The sequence below is a fragment of the Poecile atricapillus genome, chromosome 11 (genome assembly GCF_030490865.1).
Source record: "Poecile atricapillus isolate bPoeAtr1 chromosome 11, bPoeAtr1.hap1, whole genome shotgun sequence".
Classification (NCBI taxonomy): Eukaryota; Metazoa; Chordata; class Aves; order Passeriformes; family Paridae; genus Poecile; species Poecile atricapillus.
Genome location: NC_081259.1, coordinates 6,506,174 through 6,532,657, shown reverse-complemented (window position 1 = coordinate 6,532,657; position 26,484 = coordinate 6,506,174). Strand labels below are relative to the sequence as shown.

At 44.0% G+C, this 26,484-nt stretch overlaps 1 protein-coding gene across 1 annotated transcript in view; it reads left to right on the top strand.

Annotated features, from left to right (window-relative positions):
- SV2B (synaptic vesicle glycoprotein 2B) overlaps positions 1-26,484 on the top strand; it is a 55,969-nt gene that overhangs the window by 6,829 nt on the left and 22,656 nt on the right. The window contains exon 2 of the mRNA XM_058846878.1: positions 21,757-22,606. Coding sequence (XP_058702861.1) covers positions 22,123-22,606 — 484 coding nt within the window. The 5' untranslated portion in view covers positions 21,757-22,122. The remainder of the gene's footprint in view (positions 1-21,756; positions 22,607-26,484) is intronic.

Below are 26,484 nucleotides of genomic sequence, written 5' to 3'. Positions count from 1 at the left end.
GAAAAGATATCAACTTGATTAAAATGCTGCTGTAATCTGCAGAGATGTGGGATAATCTGTCCTGAAAGCACCAGGCTACCCAGCAGGCAGGGAGGCCATCCAGCCTGCAGGAACAGGACAGGATGGGTAAAGAGCTGCTGGCCCCTCTGGGTCGTGTAGAGGTTCAGACAGAAGAAGGAGAGATGGGATTTCCATCCTTCCTGCAAGGGGAATTTAGTCCTTGCTTTGGACTGCATTTATTTTAGTGCATAATCATCACTGAGAATTGGTTGTTTTATCTATAAATTAAGTAAAATTTTGTCATAATTTTATTAAATATTTCTAGAATTTGGTGCTTGCATCCTATGGGAGAGAAGTCTGTAGAAATGCCTGTGAGTAAACATGCAAACAAAGCTTTGCTTACTCACAGCCTGAGTGAACTGGCCAACATTTGCTGCACAAAATAAGGCATTTAGCAGCTAATTCTTTTTTTCCCCCAATAGTAAGGAAAAAAGAGATCATATTTATCTTCCTTGCTCAGAACGAGGTGAAATGTCCACAGCAGAATCTGCCGTGCTGCTTTTCATTATTCTTTGGACCGAACTGAAACGAGATTTCAAAAATTACATGAATCAGTTCAGTTTATGGGAGTCATTAAGCAGTTTGTAAGTGGTTTTTCCAGCGTTTCATGACAGTTGTTAATTGCATTTGATTAGAGGAACATAGTCACAGCACGGCTGATGGATGGATTCTCATCTGAGCAAATCTGGATTAATCTATAGCCCTAAGGTTGTGATCCATAACATAATTTAAATCAAATTAAAAATCAAGGCTGCTATTAAAATGGGATGTGTGTTCATGGTGAAAGTAATTTTATCATTTTGGCATCTTTTTCATTCTTTCAGAGCACCTAGTGTAGCTCTTCAATTTCAATTATTTTTTCACAATTATAAGAAAAACTTTTGCACTGGGAAATATTCCAGCTGGAAGATTTCCAAAAGAAAATATTTCTTTTGGCATTTAAAAATCAAATTCTGAAATGGTTTTTAATTCCTACTAGATTTAGATAAGCCGTTTGATTAAAAAAAATCCAGAATTTCCATCTCCCAGCAGTGTACTGAGAAATGCAGGACCTCATTGTAATTATTTAATTAACTATTGCTGAGGCTTTTTTCCCCCTCGTATGTGCTATGAAATAATACCATGATTTTGGCAGGCTTACAGCATCTGAGCCCATGTGGCTCAGCAGAAATGCACGGCAAGTAAGGAATCAAATGAAGTCTGTTACATCTGTGCTACACGGCTTTTCCCTCAAATGGGAAGGAATGCCCAGCCTGCCCACCCCACAAGTTGGAATTAAACCCCCCAGATAAATAGGTCAGCTCAGAACAGACCCTCCCCAGGGGTCTTGGTCTCCTGTACATCGCCCTAAATGAGGATTTTCCCCTTGAGATGCTTTGGGGAGGCAGCAGCCCAAGGGCCGTGGGGTGGGGGCTCAGGGCTCCAGCAGAGTCTGTGGCACCTGAATTATAGGAGACAACCTTTGCATTTTTCCAATTACTGAGTGTAGTAATTGTTGTCCAGTGACTTCCTTTACTCCCTCCTTTCTATCAGTGCAAAGTGTGTAGGAGAAACTCTCTGTGGAGGGATCTCCCCTGGATGGAAGAAGTTCTTTGGCTGCAAGAGTGGTGGTGCAGGGCTTGGGGACATCCACCCACAGACAATCCACAAACACCCACAGACACCCAGGGACACCCACAGATACCCAGGAACACCCACAGACACCCAGGGACACCCACAGATATCCACAAACACCCACAGACACCCAGGAACACCCACAGACACCCAGGGACACCCACAGATACCCACAAACACCCACAGATATCCACAAACACCCACAGACACCCAGGGACACCCACAGATACCCGGGAACACCCACAGACACCCAGGAACACCCACAGACACCCAGGAACACCTACAGATATCCACAAACACCCACAAACACCCAGGGACACCCACAGACACCCAGGGACACCCACAGACACCCAGGAACACCCACAGATACCCACAAACACCCCGGGAAGCTGACAGCAGGGGCTTCAGTGGCCTTTCAAGAGCAGCAAAACCAGCAGCTCCTTGTCCTGCCTGTACAGCACGTGGGAGGTGGCAGCTGGTGGATCCCTGCCCTGTGGGGCCATTGGGGATAATGGAGCTGCTTCCCTGATTAACTCTGGCAGCGGCTGCTGAGTTAATTAGCGGGCAGATATAGGATACTAGGCATTACTAATTTGTCCACAGATGCAGCTTGGAGCTGAGTGGGTTTGGGGTGAACTTCATCCCTGCTGTTAGGAAAAATAATTTTCAATATCTGTTTCGAAATGTTTCAAATTCCTGTTTGAGCAGGAGATGCTTCTGCTGTTTCCACTGTGAGATTCCTTCATGAAGCTCAACCTACATGAGATTTCAGTTCAGAATCTTCCTATATGGCTTCATTTCACATCCATCTGGCCCTGCTTGATCATGTCTGGACTTGTGCCTTGCCCTTGACAGGCATGGTCATTCAGGTTTCATCTTCTCACTAGGAAGGGGAATCTTGCTTGCTCCAAGTGAGAGAGATCCAGTTAAACACGAGAGGCTCCTGAGAGGTGCCTAGAAATAATTCATTTACTGTGCTTGCAGAAGCAGTGGCTTGTTCTGACCAGCCATGTGTGGTTAAAACACATGAGGGCAGAGACCTCCCAGGATCCAGCTGGTATAAAAGGACAGGCAGGACCCTCAATCAAAGCCTTTAGTAATTTCACAGGGCGTAGCTGTTCAGGTTTCATGAACTCAGGGAATCCCTGTGAGAATTCCTGTCCTTGCAGCTAGAAAAGAGCCATTACCAATTGTTCATTATGACAGTAACCACTTACAGCCATTGGCTTGTGGCCATGGCATGATCTGAGCATCAGCAACTCCATTTCCTGCCGGTTCCAGGTAGGCAGATGTTTTCTTTGGGAGTGTTATGGAGCCTGTAAGTGGTTTGGATTGGGATATTGTGCCCGTGCAGTATCTGCTTTCATCAGGTGCTTCTTCTATAGGACATCAGAGATAGCATCTGCTGAGTGGGTGATGGAAAATAGGTGGAGTAAAAAGGGAGAAAGGTTGAAAATGGAGTTACTTGTTAGTTACTACTCAGTTACTCATCACAGAGGAGGGATTTTCTTTCTTTTTTCCTCAGTGATTGCTGAGTCAAATGTGCATATCACATTTTACCAAACAAGCCTGTTCTGCATTCTTATGCAGAGCATTTCTTGCGTGAAGATGGAGTCAATTACCGTGCATGTATTTGCCCAGCCCGAGGAGCCTGCCAGGCTCCCATCTATATTTCATCAGCCTCAACACTCCCCGAGGCTTGCAGCACTTTGCTCTGCCTGCAGTGAAGGGCTCCTCCACTGCAAAAGCAACAATGACTCAAGAGAAATACACAGACAGATGAAGTTCCCTGGATTTAACATCTCCTGGCAGCCTTGGCCTTATCCCCTTAATGCTGGGTGGCATTTGGATGCTCTTTTCAGCAGCCAGGTACCAGCTGATGTTTAATCTACCTGCCACTGGGCTGATGTAGAGAGCAAGCTGCTCCTCACACCCTGTGCAAGCTGGAAGCCAACAGCAGCACTGACCCCCTCCTGCCACGCTGTGGTGTCTTTTCCATCTTTAATTCATGAAAGGGTTAAAGCAAGGTCTCTTAAAACTTCTGGCTCAGTGGTACAGTCAAGTGCAGGCTCACACTTACAGGTTACTGCCAGCAGTTTGCCTTTGCTTTTCAGCAGCCCTGCTGATGAGGTTTCTGTCTATCCCCTCAAGATGCTGTCCTTCAACCCCAGAAAAATTGCTGCCAGGAAGCTTTGCCTAAAATTCAGCATCAGTTTGAATTTCAGGCTTTCGCATCTGCTGCAAATCTCCCAACAGAGCTGGGCCCAGAGCTGAGTCCCTTTATACTACCCAGTGAAGCCAGTGGGTCCATGGAAAAGAGAAACTCCTCATCTCTCTTTGAAGAACATGTTCCTTCCCTCTGGTCAAAGAATGTTCATCCAAAAATTTTATTCTCAAAAGAAAAGGGATCTGTTCTGCACAAATTAGAAATGTTTGAGAAGCAAATATTTCCCTTTGTCCATTTACACAGAAAATTACTGAACCCCCTGCTGAACTTTGAATCAGGGAAAACCAGCCAAATTTTCAAGAAAAATATTTTTTATGGAAAGAAAGAGCATTATTAGCACCTTTCCTTTTAATAGAAAACCAGTCTATTTTTTGATGCTCTTTTCTACTTTATCAGCCTGATGAAACAAACAAGCAAGGCGTAGAAAAAAGACTGATTTTTTTAAACCTTTAAAGTTATACAGTTTTAAACCTTCTAAGTTATAAAGTTTTAAACCTTCAAAGTTATTCCCCTGATTTCTAGTAGATTCCCCATTTTCTAGGTACTTAGGATAATATAGAAGAAACAATGCCTGTTCCTCTCAGAAGGGCTGTATTTTTAGAAGGGATGCAGAAAAGAGAGGTAAGGTAGTTTTTTTCCAAGTAACATATGGGCTTTCCAATAGTGATCCCACTTTTTTATTATTTTGATTTTACTTTAGAATTGAAATACAGTGGGTCTTGATAGTATTTGAACCCATCTGTGCCCATGTGTGGTTTCTTTACGTTGCTTTTATTGTGGAAAGAATAAATGCCACATTAGAGTTAAATCTTCAGTTGCTGATAATGCAGCTGGCTTTTCTTGCAGTTGGGATCAAGCCAAAGGAATAATCGTGTGTATCTATGCAAAGCATATCTCTGAAATCTCCAGCTCACATTGCTCTGGGATCCCAGCACAGGTGATTTTATGACAATACCTGCTGTAATTAGGAACCTAATTAAATATCCTCTGATCTTACCCTTCTCAGAGTCAGCTCAGGGGGCTGATTCGGATTCTCCAACTCTCTCTCTTCACGTGGTCCATGGTCACACTCCTACAGCAAAGCAGGTGACTTTTAGCACCCTTTGAATAGAGACACTGCTCATCAGCATCCCAGAGCTCAGGGGTGAATGGACCAGCAGCATGAGCCAGTGTTGCTGGTAAGTTCCTAAAAAGTATATGGAATGTGTTAAAAAGACAAATCCCACAGAATGACTGAGCTAGAAAGAAGCCAGGAAGGGCAGGAAGGCTGGAGAACTTGGCCACATTTGGGCAGAGAAAGTCAGCTGTGCCTCAGCCATCTGCAGCAGCGCAGCAGGTCATCTGTCAGGTTAGTGTGGAAACGAGTGAGGAGCTGCTCTGTGGCTGGGGGCAGGTGCTGAGGGTGCTGTGCAGAGGGATCAGCAGTTTTGCCTTCACTTGGCAGCCAGGGTTACTCTAGCAGAAGAAATCAGCCCTGTCCATGAGCCAAGGGAGCTCTCTGCATGATGTCATGCTGCAGGGGAACCCCTTGCTGCAGAGACCACAGTCAGTGCTTCCCTCCTGAAAAGCGCCAGAAACAAGAGAAGTGGAAAGAAAAATCAGGCAAAACTTCCCTGCCTCTAGCAGGGGTTCTTCAAGCTCAGTCTGCCTTTTAGTCTGGCTGGGAGAGGTGGTGCCCTAAATGAGCAGAGCAGAAGTGGCTGCTGGTTTGTAGGAACAGCACTGAGATAGCCTTAGGGTTATATGGGCAAATAGCAGGGATGAATCTGGGTTCACAAAGCCCTGCTGTGCAATCCACTGTGCTGTTACCCAGCTCTGACCACAGGGAAGTTCCCCCACAGTTTGCAACATTCAGAGACAGCAACAGATTGGGACCCCTCAGGGAGAGACATTTTCTTTGTTTTAAACAAGGGAGGAGAGTAATTTCAAAACAATTAGTGGGAGGTATTTCCTAGAGAAAATCCTTCTTGTCTCATGGCAAATTCCCAAGGTACATTGCTTGCAGACACAAAACCTCTGCAATCTTCTCAGCTCTGCATCAAAGGCTGGTGCCCCAAATTCAGGCACTGTGCAGCAGGTGTTGAACAGAGGCCTCATGCAGAACCTTGGAAGGAGAGCCTAGATGAGGACAGCTGGACAGGGGACCCTTAGGAAGCAGGTAAAGCTGTCACCTACACTCTGTAGAGGACAGACAGACCTTTTAGACACTAAATTTTATGAGATAATGTCTTACTAAAAATTAAAAAAAAAGAGAGAGAGACAAAATGCCTCACCTGGAGGCTGTTGTACCTGGCTCTGATTAGTTTGGAGGTATAGTGTGGCTTTTTATTGCTCTCTAATTGTGTGGAAAAAAGGTTTTACCTGGATCCTACAGGTGTGAGCAGCCCTGCACAGCAGCACATGGCTATGGGAAGCAGTGAGCAGGGAATATCCATGTGTCATGTCCAGGTAGCTGGGGCATGTGGCCCACGACTGCTTCCACTAAAGGCCATGGGCCAGTCCTGCAGAAAAGTTTGGGCACCAGCACCTCAAAGTTTGGAGGTCTGGACAGGACCCAGCCCCAGTCATGGGTTGTTGGTAACTATGGTTGCTGCCACTACATCCAGCCCTCAGCTTCTCTACAGGGAATTGAGAAACTTGTTTTATTTGAAAATAATAGACTCTTCCACTGACCAGTTTTACAGCCCATCTCATCCCAATTCCAGCAATAAACCCATTTACTGTGGAGAAGAGGCAGGTGCTGCTTGGCCCTCTTCCAGCACAGAGCTTGAAACACAACAGGCCCATCAATGCCTTCAGCTCTCAGCTCTGTGCCCATCTCTAGATCTGTTTGAGGTTTTCATGTGTGCAGGGGCTGTCCTCGCTCCATATTCATTAGTATGGATTCCTCATATCTGCACCTCACTGGAAAAGCTGACGAGGGAATTCCATGCTCAGGCAAAGCACCAAATCCACAGGCCTGAAAACCAACCTTGTATCCAGCACAAACACACCAGTTTTACACCCAGCAACAGCATTTTGGATGCCCTTGTCCAGTGGAGTTGCAACATTATCTGTTCCCAAGTACCTCGCAGCATATTTGGAAGGTAGAAAGTACTCAATTCCATTCCCAAACTGTGAAGTAGAGACAGAAATGGCAGCCACACAGAGCCCTACAAAAATTCTGTTTCAGAGAAATAACTTTCTATAGGAAATGTCCAAAACTGATGTGTTAGTCATGGGTCCATGGTGTCCTATGATCACTTCCCTGCAGGGATCTCATGCAAGCAAGAGGGGGACTGGTCATCTCTTGTCCCTCCTGCCTGGTTTGTAGAGACAGGATTTGTTCCTGCAGGCTTGGTACTGTGGTACTGTGCTCTGTATGCTTATTCATGGGCAAGCAGAAAGATTTTGCAGCCACCAGACTTTACATTCATCACTAAAGTGCCATCAGAAATCAGCTTTTCGCCTATCCAGTCTGGGTTAGCTGAAAGGCTTGATATCCCCCCCTCCAGTCTGTTGGCTGTTCCCTGGCTCCCTGACAAGGAAGTATGAGGTTACACTGTCATAAATAACTTGTGATCATCACCTCCTTGCCACTTTCTTCACCTGGGATATTCTATCCTTTTTCCCCCTGAAGAGGCACTAATGTGATCTGCCTTGAAGTATTTGTTATCCCCTTGAAATTTGCCAGCTAATCCCCCCAGGCTTGTCATCTGGAGGACACCTGCTCTCACTCCACTTCTTCCTGCCTTCTCCCATATATCATCAAGGATTCCTGCTTCTAGCAAAAGTCTTGAATCTATTTTGTCTTTACTCCAGGTGTGATAGACTGTAATTCTCTCCTCCCTGTGGGGAGCAGAAGCCATTTACTGAGATATCACTTTATCTTCTGGTGTCATTTCTGTGTCAATAGTCCCAGTGTAGCAGGTGAAGGGAAAAACATTCCACAGCCTTCCTATTACTGCTGCCCAGGGCTGACTGTCCAGGGAAATATCTAGCTTGGGATGCCCTCTCTGATAGTTGGCACCAGCAAATGCATCCAAGAAAATCTCTTGGTGGATACTTACAGATCAGCCTACACCAGAGTGAAGCTCTCTTGATATTTGCCTAATTGAAGAACTTATTCCTCCAAGTAGAAAAAAAAATGTTGTAGAAAAAGAAACTCAGTTGAAACTGACCTTCTTTCTCTCAAATATATCCAATCCCTGCTTTTTAATGCTGCCAAGACCTTGCCTTTTATTCCCAGGAGACCCACAGGTTAGTGTAAATAGGAATTTCCTTGTGCAAGATTTTAATCTCTTGGCTTTCAAGTTTCTTTAATGTCCCTTTTGTCTCCTATTATGAGACTGCAAGTCCTTCTCATTTACATTTTGAGGACAAGGAGACTGATTTTTTTTTTTCTTTTCTTCCCCATTGCAAGAGATATTTTCCCTGTCCCAAAACATGCTTGGAAACAGAGCCCAAACAGAGGGTAAGGAAGGCAGATACTGCGTGGAGGCCTCTTAGAAGCTGCTGCCTTGTTGTGCCTTCCCTTCCACCCAACTCAGCTCTTGGGTGTGGGCTAATCTGGTGGCCACTTGGCCACCAGACCCACCTGCCAGTGAGTGGCTTCACTCAGCCCTGACAAGGCTTGGAGGAGCGCTGCCTGCTGACTCGGGGCAGAGGGGAGGAGTGGAAGTTCTGTGCTGGGACACAGGATGGGATCTCTGCAGCTCGGTGGGAAGGGACAGCAGCAGCTGAAGGAGTGAGTGTGACAACACATTGCAGGCTGCACATGCTGCTGAATCCAGGAGCTCCTCTGTGAGGCCTGGGAGAGCAGGGGCTAGAGGAAAGTCCCTGATCCCGCTCATGGGAGGCCAGCTGGAGGAACTCTGCTGTGGAGGGTTGGCAATAGAGGGGCCACTTGAAGCCCAAATCCTGGCAGCCAGTCCCTGACACGCTTTTCAAGAGCAGCTCTTTGAGGCCTGTTGTGCCTGGCTCTGCAGCACACAGGGCACAGCCAGCTCTCCTGGAGCTCTGGACTATCAAAATGCCTGTCAAAAGGACAGGCAGCCAAAATTCCCCGAGGAGCCTGGCGAGGTTTGATCTCAGCGTGTCAGAATGTGGACTGGAAGCTGGGCAATAACACACTGACAGATGAAATCCTCAGATGGGGCCAAATGCTGCTGTCCACCTCAGTCCCTCAATTCACCTGCTGACACGAGGAGCTGTGCTCCTGCTGAGGGGTGGAGAGGGCTGAGGGAAAGGCTGCCTACCAAACAAGAGTTTGCAAGCAGGTTCAGGGCAAGTGGAGACCAGCCAATATGTACAGGAGGCAGGTCCCAGACAGGACAGGAAGGAAGGGAAATGATGAAGGTCCTTGCTGCTCAAATTTTGCTGAAAGCCATATTCCTCCACTAAACTCACTTCCACGGTGTCCACGGCTGGCATTTCTGCTGTACAGCTCTTTGAGCTGGGTCAAAGAATCTGGGTTTTGGGTAGAGGTAGAGGGATGTCCCTCACTTCAGTACCTGCAGGAGGGAGCCTACTTGGACCAGGGACAAGTCAAAAGATACCTGCTCCCCACCTCTGAAATCCAGAGTGTCTCCTTTGCATGGGAATGCTCAGGTTTCAGGATCTCTCTCAGTTGCCTTCTCATTTTTAGGGAGTCTGATGACTCTCAGAGTCCTTACATGCCTTCTTTGGCTAGGGCTGAAATAAGAGGAGCAGAAGGAGAGCTATGAAACGTTCTGGAAATATTCTTGATTCTGATCAGAAACAGCACACTGAAGGTCATTCACAGGAGACTCTGCCCATGTGAGCATAATTTCAGCATCATACCGGTCTTGGCAAGGACAATCTGAAGTCCAAAAAGGTGAACTTTTGAGCTCTTCACCAGTGGTTACAAGATTCTCTTTTCAGTTATGCATGTGTTTTTCCTACACAATCTCTGACAGGTAGAGAAAACAAGTTATTATTTTGCAGACAAAGAGCTAAACCTAAGAGTAACTAAATGGCTTACCTTAGGTTAATCGAGCCATTTGTGGCATTAGAGAAAAGTACAGAGTTCTTGATGTTGCCCAAGTCACTAAGCCATCTCTTCTCTAATCAAATTTGTCTGAGTCCTTGCAAATGTCTGCACAGGCATGTATTTTTCTTTTTTTTTTTTACTCTTTTCGTATTTTATAGCGAAATTCCTGATAAAACATAAGCAGAAGTTGCCTGAATTCAACTCTCCTGGCATAAATTCCACTGATGGCAGTCTGATTTTAACTCCCATCTGTACTGTCGTGCCCCTACCCACAGGCATGAGTCACACTGAGCAATAAATAACAGCTAAATCCTTCTTCTGCCTCGACAGGTGATGCTGAGGATTTTCTCTCTGCGTACACACTGGGTATAGTGCCACAGCCTGATGATGTATTGTGGCTATTAATTTGAGGAGATGAAGCTTTTTCATTATTAATGTCCAACCTAAGTGCAGGAATTTATTGGGAATTATTTGGGAAGCAAATGCAGAACCTTCTCACTGCTCTGATGTGCTGAGCCTAATTTGCTTTTGTTTGTTTGTTTGTTTTTCTTCTTTTTGCTGGCTCAAGGCAGCATTAGTTTCCAAGACTGATACTGTTATGCCTTTTTCTCTCCTTACCTTTCCGACCTTCACAATCCCCTGGCTTGTCCTGCCTCCTTTATCTCATGCTCTGCTGTTGCTTTCTGTCATTCTTTGGCTCCTGCAGTATCTTCTCATTGTTTCAGTTTTTTCCTCCTTTCCTTCTCTGTTCCATAGAGGCACAAACATCATTTCAGAAGCCTGTGAGGCAGCAAGTGCCCCATGGCACAGCTGAAAGCCACATGACTTTGGGTTGTCAGAATACTGGTCAAGCTTAGGGCTCTGTGTAAATGAGCTCCTCTTGCAAAGATCTGTCCTAAAGGCTCCTGCAGGAGCAAGAAAGGAATGAGGGAGGCTTAGGAAAAAACCACTGCCAGGCAACCCAACTTTCCAAATGTTAAGGGACCCATTACACGTGGTTAAATTATGCATTCTCTTCTTCTGCAGGTGCAAAAATTTTTGAGTCAAAATCCTTCATGAGTATAAGAACATAAGAATAAATGTAGAATTGCTATGTGTAAGGCTGCTTGTAAGTCAATACCAACATATTTCAGGCCCTATGGCAAATTTTTATGACTTTCTTCAAGATGCAGGTTTCAAAAGTAGGTTCTTCAAAGATCTGAGAGAATCTGAGATATTCAAGGTACAGCTCAGACAGGCTTTACAAATTGCCTCCTTACAGAAGAAGACATCTCTCTGTGGGTATGCTTTGTTTGTGCTGCAGTGATACATGCGGGGCACATAGTGAATTTGATAGCTAGATAATGGAATCTGTTGAATGATCACGGCTGCTCCAAGGTTCAGCTCTCTTCAGTAGTGTCTCATATTTAAAAAAAAAAAAAAGGAAAAAGGTTAAACTCATCAAAATGCCATGAACATGAATGGAGAAAAAGCAATTGCTCCAGTATTTTCCCTGCCACTTAACCTTGAAAGGAGTCTCTTTAAATTTGCTTCTGCTTGCACTTGTATTTCTCCACAGGCAAGGTGCATAATGAACAGTGCATTTGCAATTTTGAAAACCCTTGAGGCCACAATACAATTGTTTTGGAGGTCTTATGCAGAAAAGAAAGAGGCTGTATTTAGTTTGAGAACCACCCCTTTTATCTGATCTCATACTAACTGTGCCCCTTTAGCCTTGATCATTGGGCAGCCCCGAAGGGAAACACAGGGATCAAGCCTATTAAAGGGCATGATGGAAGCATAAGGTTGGCTGTGTCTGTGACAGGCTACAGGGGATTTCTGGGAGCGAGCGAGAATTCTGGCATGGCCACTGTGTTTGTACACTTCACTGGAGCTGGTGAGCAGCTGTCTCAAGACACTGATGCCTGAGCATCCTGGGCTGGGAAAGAGCTGTTCCTGATGGCAGGAGTGGTTTCCAGCCTGTGGAAATGTCTCTGCTAGAGCTCTTTCTCAACACACTCCAATGCCACGGAAAACAGGAGACAGCAACCCTGCAAAGGCTGCCGAGAGGTGCAGTAAATTATTTTGTCTGCATTTGTGGGGAGGTTGGTTGGTCCCCCAGCAATGGGAAGGTGCTCATGAGCAATAACTGATGGTTTTTTGTCAGTACCTGAAACACCACAGTCACCTCCCATCTGAGACTGGGGATGATGAAGCATCCTGGCCACAGCAGTGTGGGAGCACTGGGCAAAGGCTCCTTTCGTGGCACAACACTCTGAAGACACTTTGGCCACATGGATCCAAAGAAAGGAGGAGCCAGGAAGAAAGGAGGAAAGGACAAGAGCATGGAGTGCTGGGGGCAAACAGACACAGCAAACCTCAAGGCTGCTGTGTTAGGTAGAGGCAGGAAAAAGAAGGAAAGGGGTGTTTAATAAGGATAAAGAAAATCCCTCCTGAAAGAAAGCAGTACTTAGAAATCACTCTAGGGTTTTCTGCTTTCATGGCACTGAAGCAAATCTATTCATCACAGCCATGTATTAATGAATTAGTTAATTAAGCAGCTCATTATTTAATAACTCAGGTTGCAAGTGTGATGAAATAAAAATCCCCTTTGTAGCCAGAGGCACATCTTTGCCAATAAGCTAAGCAGTTTATAGTTAATCAGGGATGTTTGCTGTCTGACACAGGCAGAATCTGCTGAATTGCAAGCAGTTTACTTCCAAGGTTATTGCTTACAGTTCTCTCTGGGAGCTTGTCAGGGCCTCCAAGCCCAGTAAGGTTAAACCTAATAAGCTGTCCAAGGGCAAATACACGTAGAAATGCTCAAATTTATGAAAGGGCACCAGGGCACTGCTGTTTCTGAATAAACATCCAATTTTCTATTGGTTTACACTGCCAGGTGCGGTGCTGATAGAGAGGCTGGTTTATTATTAAGCAGTAAAACCTCAAAGATTCTAGCTCATTATTATATTTAAAGAGACAGGGAAATAGTAGAAGCATGTCCTGGTTGTTTGGCTCTGATATGGCTCCCCCAGGTGATTTTGGGAAAGCTCCTTTATTTGCATTGACATTGGGACACCTCTAAGTATTACTTGATGTCCAGGTTGGGGTTTGTGCCTCAGCTCCACAATAAGGAAAATGTTTGTGGGGCAGCAAAGCTCGCCTTTACCTTGGTATTCATGTGGAGGATAGCTGGGTTTGAAGATGGGAATAAATCCTTTCCTAGCTTGTCCACAGAGTCCCTGAAATATGGGGGGGGGGGGGGGGGGTCAGCACACAGTATTTCCATTTCCATGCTCAGATACAGTTTTAGTCTCTCTCTGCCTCAAGTCATGATGGGCATGATGAACAAACCTGAGACTTTTTCTCAGCCTTTGATGGGACTTGGGAGCACTGTAGGTTGCTTAGGTACTGTGGTAATGGGAGAGAGAAGAGGAAATAGATAGCTAGAAGAAGTTTAGAGACCATGAGTAATTTCTCAACTAAAACATTTTTAATCTCAGTAAGATGTCCAAATTCCAGCTCAGGATATTAATTTCTGAGTTTTCTTTGGGTAAATTATCATTTCCACAAAACTCTGGCACATAAAAGCAGACTCCTCTCCCACCAGCCCTCCTGCTGTGATTCTCCTCTATCCTCCATAGTTTTGTTCTTTTCCCCTTCACCCTTTTCTCCCTTCTGACTAAGCTCTGGGCTGCCACTTCTCCCCGCGTTTGCTCCTTGAAGCAAGTCTGTTCATTATTTATTAGCTCCCATCCTCTTACACCATCTGTCTCAACTCATTATCCATATTCAGCTTGTCAAATTGACCTTTTATGGCCTTTCACTGGAATCCTAATGTGTAGTCTGTCCCTCCTTATATAGATATGTGTTGCTAAGCCATTCCTTTCCAACTCCTACTGTTAAACATTCCTCTCTGTTTCTATCTCATGAACACCCAGTTTGTTAGTCTGCACCCCTAACTTCAGAAAAACTATTTATTCTGCTTGACTGATGCTTGTTCCTTGTCTCATCTGCTGCATGTTTGCTATGCCAGCTTGCTGTAGCACATCCTGTCTTAGATATGACCTTTAAAGCATCTGCACCAACAGAGTATCAGACTTTAGGGTATAATCTCCCTATAACAGTCTGGGGGTCTTTCTGTCCCTTAGTTCATAACATAACATAGTGGATTGCAAGCTGAATTCAGCCCACAGCCACTTTGCTGTGAGAGTCACCACCACCACATAAAGCAATGGCATTTTAGTGTGCAATGTGCTGGAAACCAGAAATCTCCCCCAGTGGGATGGGTGAGAATGAAAAAAATGTAAAGGCATTGGAGCAGTGCAGCCAGACTCTTACTCAGCATTAATCAGAACAGTTCAATCAAACAACTGAACTATTTGTGTTCCATCTCTGTTTCCAAATCCAAGGGCTACTGTAAATGCTTCAGAGACAATAGTTTCTCCTCAGAGAAACTATAGTGTAATGCAGGAGTGTAGGATCAAATAATGCAATAAGTATTTTCTCCTAGTGGAACAAACATACACAGTGTGCACCTGCCCAGGAATGTGTAAAACCCACCACAGATCAATAGAGATTATCCAGAAACTGTAGGAGAACTTCAGCTCAATAAACTGTGCAGCAGAGAGTTTTGAACTAAAATGCTTTCTCTAAATAATTAATCAGGGCTGCTGGTAACACACTAAATAAATACTCCAGCTCTGGTTTCCCTGCATTTCTTGATATACCAGGGCTGCATCTGCACCAATCTTTTCCAGCCTACAGTGTGGGAGCAGTGAATAAACGAGTCCTGTCCCAGAGACCCTGGCAGCATTTTTGAGCAAATCAATGTGTTTTACACTGCAGAGAGGACTTTCACCCTCCATGTCCTACCTGTGCTGTAGGGGAGCAATCAGTAGGTGTCATCTGGACTGCTGAAAGTCGGTTCTTTGAACCAGATGATTTCAAGTCAATGACTTTCAAATATCTTGCTCTTCTTCACAGAATCTGTGGCACAGATAGCTTGCTTAACAAGCTCCGTAGAGAGTTTTTGAACCTGTGTTACGTATCTATCAAACAATTCCTTAATAATAAGAAAAGTTTCAGGAGAAACTATTTTTTTCTTTAGTTTTCACTTAATACAGTGCTCTCCTCTGAAGCTACAACAAAAGACACCTCTTTTTACACAGTTCAAAGCAAATTCTTTTTAAAGGTAGGCTCTGCTACAGACTGTGATTTTTAAATCTCTTGCTGCCCAGACCCAGTTAGCCTCCTGTGTTTGCAGCCACAGTTGATTGTGGTAGGCATTAACACATAATTTTACACCTGAAAAACATATATTGATGTGCCCTTCCATGTAATTTTGTTGTCTTTGATGGCAAAGTAGCTCCTTTTTTGCTTCCAGCTACCATGTCACTGAGTAAGAAAACTAAACTCATCTATCCTCCTTGATTTTCTGAAACAAGAGCAGAAAAGAAACCTCAGAAATGATACTGGATCTGATATTGCTCCAGTTGCAATGGGTTTTCAACCTGGGACTGTGATATAATTCTCCCTCAAGAATACTTGATGACCATGGTTTCTTTTGGACATTAATTGCAAAGACAAATTTTACTCCAATCTTGTGAGACTGGAGAGGAATCAATTTAGATTTTTTTTTTCTAGTGTTGTGTATAGCATTCCTTTACCTGTCTAAAATCCTGTAGAAACTTGCATTCCAAGGGATGACCTGTATTTTGAAAAAAAGAGACCAGGTTTTCAGCTGATTAAATCTCACTGATCCACTGGCCAGTGTTCAGATCTGAGAACATCCTCCTGGAAATTCCCCAGGGACACGCTGCTCTTCACCACCAGTGATTAGGATATTTGATGGAAAGGCAAAAGAAGGAACGTGGCTGCTGAAGACCTGCAAGAGATGTGATCTATATTGATACAATCATCCCCTAAAATAATGTTCAGTCATTGGTGTGGGTTGGGTTGGGTTTTTTTTGACTGAGTGATGCCCCTCAACTTCTTCCAAAAGTGTTTCAGAGTTCTATGCTCTGAGACTTTTCTCCTGTTATTTTGGCAGTGAAAGAGAGATGCAAAAAGTCAAGCAAGAATTAATAAGGCTTAAGGCTGATCTCGAACAGAGATGGCACCAGATGCATTTATAATCCTTGGATATGAAGGCAAGAGCTACTGTTATTACAAAGCATTTTTTTCCAGTTTGTGGATCAATAATATCTCAGGGCTTCCATCCTTCCCTGGCCATTTCCTCCTTTATTCTGAGCATAGTTTGGACCACTAATCCCTGTTCTTGCTCCTTGACTTCCGATTTCACTTGGTTTCTACCTTTTTGTATTTGAAGCCCCCTCATTTCCTTTTTCTACCTTCCCTCACATATAAATTCTCTTCAGATTCTGCTGCTTTTCCCTCTGCAGGATCCTTGCCAAGAACCCAGCCTTGCCATCTGTCCAGGAGAATGATGATATTGCTCAGCTCTCTTCTGGATGTTGAATTGTGTGGCTGCAGCAGCAATTTTAATGTTAGCAAAAATACCCAAAAAAACCCCCAAGAAATGAAACAAAACAAAAAACCAAACAACACCCCCCCCCCCCAAAAAAAAGCCCCCAAACCCCTCCCAAAAAACTCACAAAACAACAAAAAGAAACCCACCCCAACAATATCAGAACCCTGTGGAAGAAAAGCCCTTTTCTGCCTCACAAAGGTCAGATGCTTTTATTCATATGCATATAAATAGCAGGATTACTTTTCCTATATTGTATGTCTCTATATTGTCTTCCTAAAGGTGCACCTGAGATAATTTTACATCCATGAGAGCATAATCAGAGTTCATGTTACAATTTTTGTTGATATAAACATGCCATTTTTCCAAACCTGAATTATTTAGAGGGAAAAAATCAGTTTCAATGAATGTTTCTAATAAAAAATGGATCAAGCAGTTGACAAGATGGCATTTCTTAAATGAAATCTTTTGTTTCAGTTTCAAACAAATCTCCATGCACCTCTTTTTTCTTTTTTTTTTAATACCAATGAAAAGGGCAACTTTCTACAGTATAAGATGAAGTATTTATAATGGACCTGATCTGAAAGCATTTTGTTGTGAATTATGGGATTGCAGTCCAATTTTTTAGATTTAAAATAATTAGTATTATTTATACTAGTTGGAAAGAGAGAAATTTTCAAAGTTGCCCTGAGGTAAAATAACATTTTTCTTAGTTAAAAAAAAAATAAAATGGAAGTCTTCATTGAAAACCTGACAGAAACTTGGGAGCATTTTCCTGGTCCTCAGCTGTGAAGCTGGGAGCATAGAGACCTCTTTTCCCTAAATTCTGGTTTGTTTAAGGCTTAAGCTTTTGGGGACGCAAGTTGCCATCTATTCATGTATCCATATAACCACAGCTGCAAAGGGATCTGCAATTCCCACCAGAGGAAAGCTGTGCTGCCCTGGTGTGGGGTCTGGAGGGACACAGAGATGCCAAGAAGCCAAGGAACAGAGCCCAGGATGCTCAGCCTGTCTGATGATGTTGGTGTCACTGCTGGCTGCCTGAAATCCAGGATGCTGCTCCCCTGGGAGCTGTGATTTGTTAGGCACCTCAGAAATCTGTCCCTTCCTGTGTACAAACAGATCCATTAGTTGCAACCTCATTAAGAATCTGAAGCTGGAACTTCACAGAAAGCTATCTACATAATCATCTTTCTCCTTTCAGTGAGGAAAATTTCTCCTCAGGAATTTTTTTTACAGTCAGCTTTGTGACTGCAGAATTGTCCTTACGGTCACTGTAGGATCTGGGCACCTTCCCATTGCTGTCAGCAGAAAGCAGCTCTGGAGGTGAGGATGTTCTGCAGGAGGAGTCGTCCTTCAGGCAGAATATTAAACTGCTCTGCCATCTGTTTTACAGGGATTATTCTGGTGAATGCTAAAAATCCCTTGAAAGCATTTTTATGGTGTCCCTGTCCTGCTCCTTCTCCTTAGGGTTCAAACAACCTCTCCCTCCTGCTGTTGGTTTTGAGTGTTCTCCCCTTCTGAGCGTGCAGCAAGGCCCTGGCAGCTGCCAGCCTTGGCTGTCCCTGCAGGATCCACATCATGGATGTGCATCATGCATTTATGTGTGTGCACCCACGGCTCGTGCTCCCACAAAGCAACATCCTCACTCTCTTTGCTTTTCCAGAAACTCCCTCATGCCCCAAGCTGCAATATTTCATAAGAAAACTCTGCTCATATCTGCCCTGCTCACTAACTTGGCATGATTTCTGTTCTCTCATAGAGCTCAGCTCTCTGATAAGCCCTGGGCTCTCTTCATTTAGTACCAGGCACAAGGAACTTGCCCTTCTCTACATCCCCTCCAAGCTCTGCTGCTCTCCAGCTTCCAGTTTATCACCTCACCATGCCAGACTTACCTGTATGCCCTCTCACAGAGGAAAATGCAGTGTTAATCTGCTTTATATAAACATCCCTTTTCCTAGAGTAGATACCATTTCTATTATGAGGATATCCAAGACTTTAGGTTCCTATTTTAATTTGCACAGCTCAAATGACTGAATTCCTGGCTAAGTATGCAACATCTGAGCTAACTAATGAGCTCAAGAAAACTCCAAGATGCATCATGTATTTTAAAGAAAGCAGGAAAGGAACTGAATCCTGATGTATTCCAGGTTCCTGTGTCCAACACTCAGTTTAATGGGATGTTTTGGGGAAACCCAGAATGAAGCTTTCCTGCCTCTGCCTTCCTGCCCCTGCAGACCCTGCCTTATGGAGCCTCGCATTTGTTGTGTGTTCAAACCTCACTTGTGTGTCTCAGAAAGGAACTGGCAGCTTAGAAGGGCCAAGGATTGTAATTAGAATAATTTAGATTGGAAAAGAACTCTAAGACCATTAAGTCCAACCATTGACCCAGCAGTGCCAAGCCCACCACTCAACCATGTCCCCAAGTGCCACAGCTACAGGACTTCTAAATACCTGCAGGGGTGATGACTCCACCACGGCCCTGGGCACACTGTTCCAATGCTTGACAACCCTTCTGATGGTGCAATTCTCCTAATTTCCTGTCTGAAACTTCCCTGGCACAACTTGAGGCCGTTTCCTGTTGTGCTGTTGCTTGTTATCTGGGAGAAGAGACTGACACCCACCCTGCTACAATAGGCTCGGTGTGATGTGTATATTTGTCTCAAGTGCTCATGCATCACTGTGAAGGGTAATTATAGCAACCCAAGCCTGCCATCTTTATGACACATCATGGTTTCGCATCTAAATGCTAAATGGGGCTGTTAATGAGTGAGTGCAGCTCAGCTTGAGTGAAAGGGTGTTAAAGAATCAGGTCTGGAGTGAATCAGCCTGTGCATATGTGGCAAGGAAAGAAAACAAGTGGTGTGAAATACAGGAAGTGTGGCATTCTGAAGTTATAGTCTGCCTCTCTGTGCTGCCCCTTCTCCTAGGGTGATCCCAGGAAATATCCATCCTACAAACTGAATGGGAACCCAGTCACTATTTTTTGCCACAACCTTTTCTCTGAAGTACATTTTATTCCCCATACAGGTGACTCTCACCAGGCTGTAAGACTCATCAGCTCATGTCATTATTTCTTAGGCTGCCCAAGATGTGATTCCATCTGGTAAATGCCAGTCTTTGTGTGTCAGTGAAAGAGCACAGATGCTTCAATAGGTCTTTTCTAAGTTTGTGATCTTTGGTCCTGTTGTTGTGGGAGGCGAAGAGCCCAGCTTTAAGCCTCAGCAGCTTTTAGAGAACAAAAAAGATTTCCAGCACTTGGTCTTTCAGAACATACTTTTACCTTTTGAAAAGAGAGGTAAGGTTTGTGGAGACCCAGGGTCTGATCAGTTCTGCTATTGATCATTAGTGTTATTGTTACTTTGTTTCCTAAAATGAGTTTTCAATTCAGTTCTGCAGCAACCAGAAAGGGACAAACACAGTGAGGTCACTGCGCTTCCTGCTCCAACTCTTAGGTCGCTTTGAAGCATGACCTGGCAGCAGATGATTCTTAAGGATTTCCAAACCAAGGCCTAATGTTCTTTTGCACATATTGTTCTTTTGTTTTTCCTCTTTAAATAAAAGGCTCCTTCTCCTACTTTTCAAAAGAAAATATGTCTCTGTGGAAGGACATTTTACTGCCTTGGAGAACATGATGTTCAGTCATGACACAAATCTTTGTGTAATTAAGAAAGTTACTTCAGGACTGGGAGGCTCTGAGACTCAAAAGTAATATTGGAATTTTTTTAACCATTAAAGGTAACACTCCAGCACTGAAACAAGAGCTGTAGGACTCACTTAAATGCTTCCTATGGCTATCAAATGTATTAACTCCCCTGCACATTAACAGCTCTGGTGCCTATGCAAATATTTCTCTTTACTGCTCCATGCACTGGAGATGCCTGGTCATTATAACCTGAAAAGAATGCCTTTGGGATTAATTTTTTTTTTTTCTATTGCTTTATTGATCACTCTTTTTGAGCCTTGGAAGAATACCCTGTTGCCTTTTTCACTTGATGCAAAATGTACGGTGTGATTCCACATAAAGAAAGGGAAGAGGAAACACTTTGAAGCGTAGTGACAAATAGCAGAGGGCCAGAGAAAAGGAAGAGGTTCTGGCAGGCTCTGCAGAGGCTGTGTTGTAATTATGGGCCATAAATATATAGGTAGATAAGCAGAGGTGCAGAGGAAGCTTTTATGAAGTTCCTTGGAGCAGCTCCATGAACAGGCAAAGCATGGCCATTAATCCATGCAGAGAAGTCAGGTCTCTGCTCCTTCCTTACCCTGAGCATTTGGGCTGCCAGAAAAGCACAGCATTTGCAGCAGGAGTGATGCCTCTCTGAGCATTTTATTATAGAGGCTGCTACTGAATTTCTCCTCTGAAGACGTTTTAGCTGCATATAGCACTGTTATTTACAGTGTGTGCGTTTGCGTGCGCTTCTATAGGTCAACTGACTGTGTAGGTAACAACACCCACACATCCTCAGGCTTGTGCCTGCCCATGTCAATCCATACCTCATTTACACTTTATTTAGGCAAGTAGCTCAAAGCTTAAAGCAAAGTCTACGTTCTGTGCATGCCTACGCTGTGCTGCCTGCTCTGGCGTGACTCCACTCCCTTTCCCTGTGCTTCTCCTTCCAAACTCTGTGTCTACAGCTGTGTGAGGCAGGGGAACACTGGAGAGCCAGCTGGCTGGAACCTGCCTGGAAAATAATGGAAATCAGGTGTCCAGAAGGAGTATGTGTTTAGATGTGTCTTGACTCCCCTTGGTTTTCCCTGCAGACAGCAGTGATTCTGTATTAGCTTTATTTTTTTACTCTCTCTGAAAATCATCCCCTGTTGATGTTTAGATATGGAGAGAACAGTGGTGTCACTTTTGGTGACTTTATCTTGGCAGATGCTGCATGCCAGCTGTGCATCTGGCATACAGATGGAGAGAAAAGAGGGAAAAAAGAAGCCAATAAATAAAATTAATGTGGGGATCTGGATGAGAAAGAAAACCAAGATCATATTTTGTCTCATTATGATGCTCACCAGTTCTGGGGACCAGGGCTGAGTGTACTCTGAGGAGATGGGTAAAAACTTATTTAGCAACCTGAGAGCTCTGTTCCAGCAACCCAGCCCAGTTCTGCTCTCTGTGGAAAGCAGTACCACATATGGGAGGCAGGACTTCCAGGAACGACAGAAATTGGGACCACATGGTACTTTACATTCTACTTTGGGTTCCCACTGAACTTGGTACATTTTAATGCTGTTTTTTTCAGAGGCTTTGGGTTTTGGTGATGCAAGAACATTCCTCTGTTGCCGTGTTTTTTCAAAGGAAAGGCATGTATTCAAAATGTTGGGCATTAAAGTCAGTGCATGTGTGCTTGCAAGCTTACTGCTGTCTCATTGCTATTGTTTCCTCTTTCTCAGGACATGACCTTCAGCACCACAATGAATCAGGAAAAACCTGTCAAATCCTCCTAGCTCCCCGGCTGTGCAATTTGCTGTTCCCTCGCTGTTCCCCAGACAGCAGCTTTTCTCACCCAAAGCACAGAAGCCAGCAAGTCACAAATGACAGCTGAAAAGTGAAGCATTACCAAAAGCTGCGTGAGACTCTGTCAGAGAGAACCTTTATATATAATTCTCCCTCTGAGCCTGGGAAGCTGTGCATCCCATCAGTTCCAAAGAACGGAGAGAAGATATGTTCAAGTAACCAACACCAGAAACTGCACAAATCCATAGACATTTCAGAATATCTACACAGTGACCTACAGCATTTAGAATTCTCCCTTCAGAATGGATGATGGCTATAGAAACACAAACCAGGTCTCAGATGACTACAGGTACCAGGATGGCAGCTATGACACACCCAATGACGGCTACTACCGGGGCGGGGACGAGCCCGCGCAGGAAGAGGATGCCCAGAGTGATGTTACAGAAGGCCATGATGAGGATGATGAGGTCTATGAGGGCGAGTACCAAGGGATCCCACACCCAGATGACATTAAAGAAAAGCAGAAGAAGCGAGCCCCTGCCATGGATGATGAGTACAGAGACCGTGCTGACCTTATGGCCGAGAGGATGGAGGATGAGGAGCAGCTTGCCCACCAGTACGAGAACATCATCGAGGAGTGTGGCCATGGACGCTTCCAGTGGACTCTCTTCTTTGTTTTAGGGTTGGCACTTATGGCAGATGGGGTGGAGGTGTTTGTGGTTGGATTTGTTCTTCCCAGTGCTGAGAAGGATATGTGCTTGTCCAGTTCCAACAAAGGGATGCTGGGTAAGTGCCACTGGCAAACAGCTCTTCTAATGCAGTGAGAAGCAGCTGGGACAACTTTCTCTAGTGACCAGCTGATTTCAGGATCTTCTGATGACTTTCTTCTTGTGTTGTATGTCATGCATAGTCATGCCTGGGTGGATCTGACCCAGGAGGGGTTCACATGCTGATGAGCAGCAGAATTGTACCAGAATATGCTGTGGCCAGTCTGGTCACAGTGGGCTGGATCTGGGCAAGGCAGATCACAGTCTGCAGGTCCCCAGAGCAAAACTCCAAGGGGTGTTCAAGGATAAATAAGTGAAAAGTTAAAGGTGGATCTAGTGACTCAAAATTCAAAGCTGTTAGAAGGTTTCCCTTTTCTTCAGCCCAAAGTCCCAACTGGCAAATCAACTGTGCAGTCAGTTCCTTCTGCCTGCTAACTTCTCAGTTTGCACATATGTCCTGGATCAGATGTAGTCAATGGAGGTTTCTTTTTCTGTCTCTGGAATGAAATTAAAGTGCAGCATGCAGATTAAAGCTGAGACTACTGGCAGCATCCCTTTTGCATCACTACTGACATCTCCCTGAGGACAAAATACAAGGCTTAGTTATTGGGAGTGAGACTGGGTGGAAAGGTTTGGACGAACAATTTTTTCCCTTGAACAATAGGCAAGCCAAATTCCATCAGCCAAAACAGCAAAACCTCCCAGATCTCCAAGAATCAGGACAGGATCCAGCATGGTCTGTAGTGAGAGCCAGCCACGCAATAGGACAGAGCATCTGGAAGGGAAATAAAATAGCTCTTGGAATAACAGCTTGTGGAGGGAGAGAGTGTCTTGATGGACATGTAGTGGGATTGCAGGGAATCATCAGGGACTGCAGTCATACATGCTGGCCCAGAAGCCCTGCCTGATGTAAGGTAAATGCAGATTTGGGACTAGACCCCAGCCATTGACTTCATTCTATTTACATTATTTTCATGTGACAAAGGCAATAGATAATTATCTCTATATAAATCTCTCCTCTTGGTGTACTGAGGTCATATTCACTTTTCTTTTTCTCCCTTTTTCCTTGAACTTGAGGATCTGGATGTTTCTTTCTATAGTTAGCCAGGTTTGTACTGACTTTTGTGCCTTAAAGAATTTAGTCACCTTTTTTGCTTCACAAACCCCTTAAAAATTCTAGCTCAAAATATCTCCGGTCAGATATCTAAAGACAAACCTCTCACAATTAGATCCTGATTTCAAAGGAACTTTGGAATTCACCAGCTCCCCGTGGGACACAAGGCTTGGTGTCTTTTCAGTGATGAGACCTTTTTTTGAAAAGCAGGTCATTTATTTTAGTGACTCTGTGAAAGCTGAGATTTTCAGAAACTCTGACCCCATAAATATCTACCTCTGTATAGCTCAAGCTCTGGCAGGCTCCTAAATGAGAAAACTTCAAATGTCACAAGGAAATCTATCTTTGAAGTATTTCTGGCCTAACCACAGGTAAAAATGAACACGAAATCTCCCCAGAGAGCACATTCTGCGTTTTCCAGCTCAGTATTTGCAAAGCTGAAAGTTCAGGTTGTTCTGATAAGCTCTGAATAAGCAAGGAGACATTTGGGTCCGTATCCAATCCCAGCTCCAGCCTCCTGCGCACTAACTGAGCTAATCTGGGACTGCTAATGAGGGGAAGAGAGCTCTTCTTGCTGCCTTTCCTGCCCACTTTCAAACACAGCTTGTGAGAACCTGATCTTGCAGAACAATTTCTCCTGTCCTTAGCTTGCTTGTTTGGTGGAATCTGCTGTCAAAGCTTGTATTCAAACTATTTCATGACTTCATTATGAGAGGAAAGAAAATAATTTTTCTAAAAACAATAAAAGCTGGTCCACTTTAGTTTGGAGCAGGGAGGAGAGGGGGTGGTTATGGTAGCATGCAGTTGTTATTGACTGGTGGTGTACACAGGACAGGTCTCTGATTCAGCCCATCTTGTTTGTTAAACACCCCTTCTTGTCTGCTGGACATTTCTCTGCTGGACATTTCTCTGCTGCTGGATCTGAGGTTTGTGAGATGACTCTTTGTGAAAATGAATTAAGCACGGCTTGGAAAGCCTTACATTGCCCAGCAGTGCTCTGATGTGAGAAATGAGTCCCCAAGGCATCAAGGAGAGTGTGACGAGCCTGGGGTGGGTAGGGGGCTGCTGGAGGGCACAGGAAGGGAGCAATGCAGATCTCTGGGTCTGGAGAGGGGAAGGGGACCTTTCTGCCAAATAAAGGGTGGCAGCAGCAGGGAAAAAGAAGGTGTTGGAGGTTTGACAGGTAGCAGGGCAGTGCAGGGACATGAGGTGTGGGTGCAGCCCTGTCTCCAGCACAGTTTTCTGTCCCAAATACTGCCCCTGCAAGAAGTTTCATCTCTTTTCTGAGCGGCTGGGGCATAAGGACAGCAGATATCAGCTTCTCAAGGGGAAGGCTGAGGAAGTGCTATTGATGGAGACAAGAACAAAATCAGCAAAATCTTTCTTAGCATAGCTTTAGCTCCCATCCACCTGCAGGTAGGAAAAAAGGTGTCTCCCACAAAACTCAGTGTCCAAGACAAGCTCATGTCCCTCTGTGAATCCATTGCCTTAGTGGGCTGTGAGAGTGGACATTGATCAGGGTTCAGTTACACTTAGGGAATGATTTGGTGGCAGTCAAAGAGCCTTCACCTCAGTTTCTCATGTGCAGTGACAGTCCTGCACGAGTGTGTCTGCACAGGATGAACAGGGGGGTGATTAGAGCAGGAACAGCTTTCCCTCAAGTTATCACACGGGTTTAGGGAAGCAGGGATATTATCCACACATGAGCTACTGCCCCTTGCCTTATCCCCATCTACTGATAAACATCTACAGATAAGCTCGTGTTTATTCCCAAGGAACCCATTATCTCCACACGATTTTGCTAAGGAAACATAACCAGGTTTTCCCAGGAGCAGTTAAGGTCACTTCCAGGCAGCTGCTAACATTTAAACATACAAGGTCTCAGCCATAACAAGAGAAGCCAGGAGGGAAAAACTGGGAAATAAGTCAGGTGAGTAATCAAACTCCAGCAGAAATAGGAAGGGACAAATAAGAGATAAAGCAGATGCCTCCTAAAGACTAATTTAGTGAAGTTCAGCTTCTGTTAAAAGGATATTTTGCATTAAACACTCTGCATATTGCATATTTTTTTCTCCCTTGGAAAGCAGTCATGGGAAAATATCAAGCAAACTATGGCCAAATTATGCAAAAATTGCAAATAAACAGATGCCCACAGTGTTTCATGAAATGTGTGAAATGGATATGACACATCTTAGAAAACGTTTACATTTCATTCTGAAAATAAACATCTTACCATCAGATGCAAAGTAACAACTATTTTAGCCCTAAATATCCCAAGTGGGACAAAACACGTATTTGGGGGTTTTCAGTTATGAGAAATGCTAATTTAAAGATGATTTCAGGAGTATTAAAAAAAAAAAAAAAAAAAAAAAAAGAAACAACAGTATACATATTTAAGCACTTTGATTTAATCAACTTATAATACAAGTTGTTAAGAAGTTTGGTAACATGTAACAACATTATTTTTACATATTCATTTGATAGATCAGCTTTGCTCAGCTTTCATCAGCAGTAGTCAAAATAATAATTCTGTTCTTAAATTTAATGAAACAGAATATTCCTTCTCAGTATGATACAGCCTATTAGAAACATTTTCTTTTAATACGCTAAGGATAATCAAAAGAATAATAAAATTTGTATTTTTGTATTTGCTCAAAGGCACACATTATTTGGAGAAATATCTTATAAATATATATCTTTACATGCTATAAATCCCTTCTTAGAAGACTAAATATTGTGTTTGCAAGCACAGAGCAGTAAGTACACAACAAGTATAGAAGATA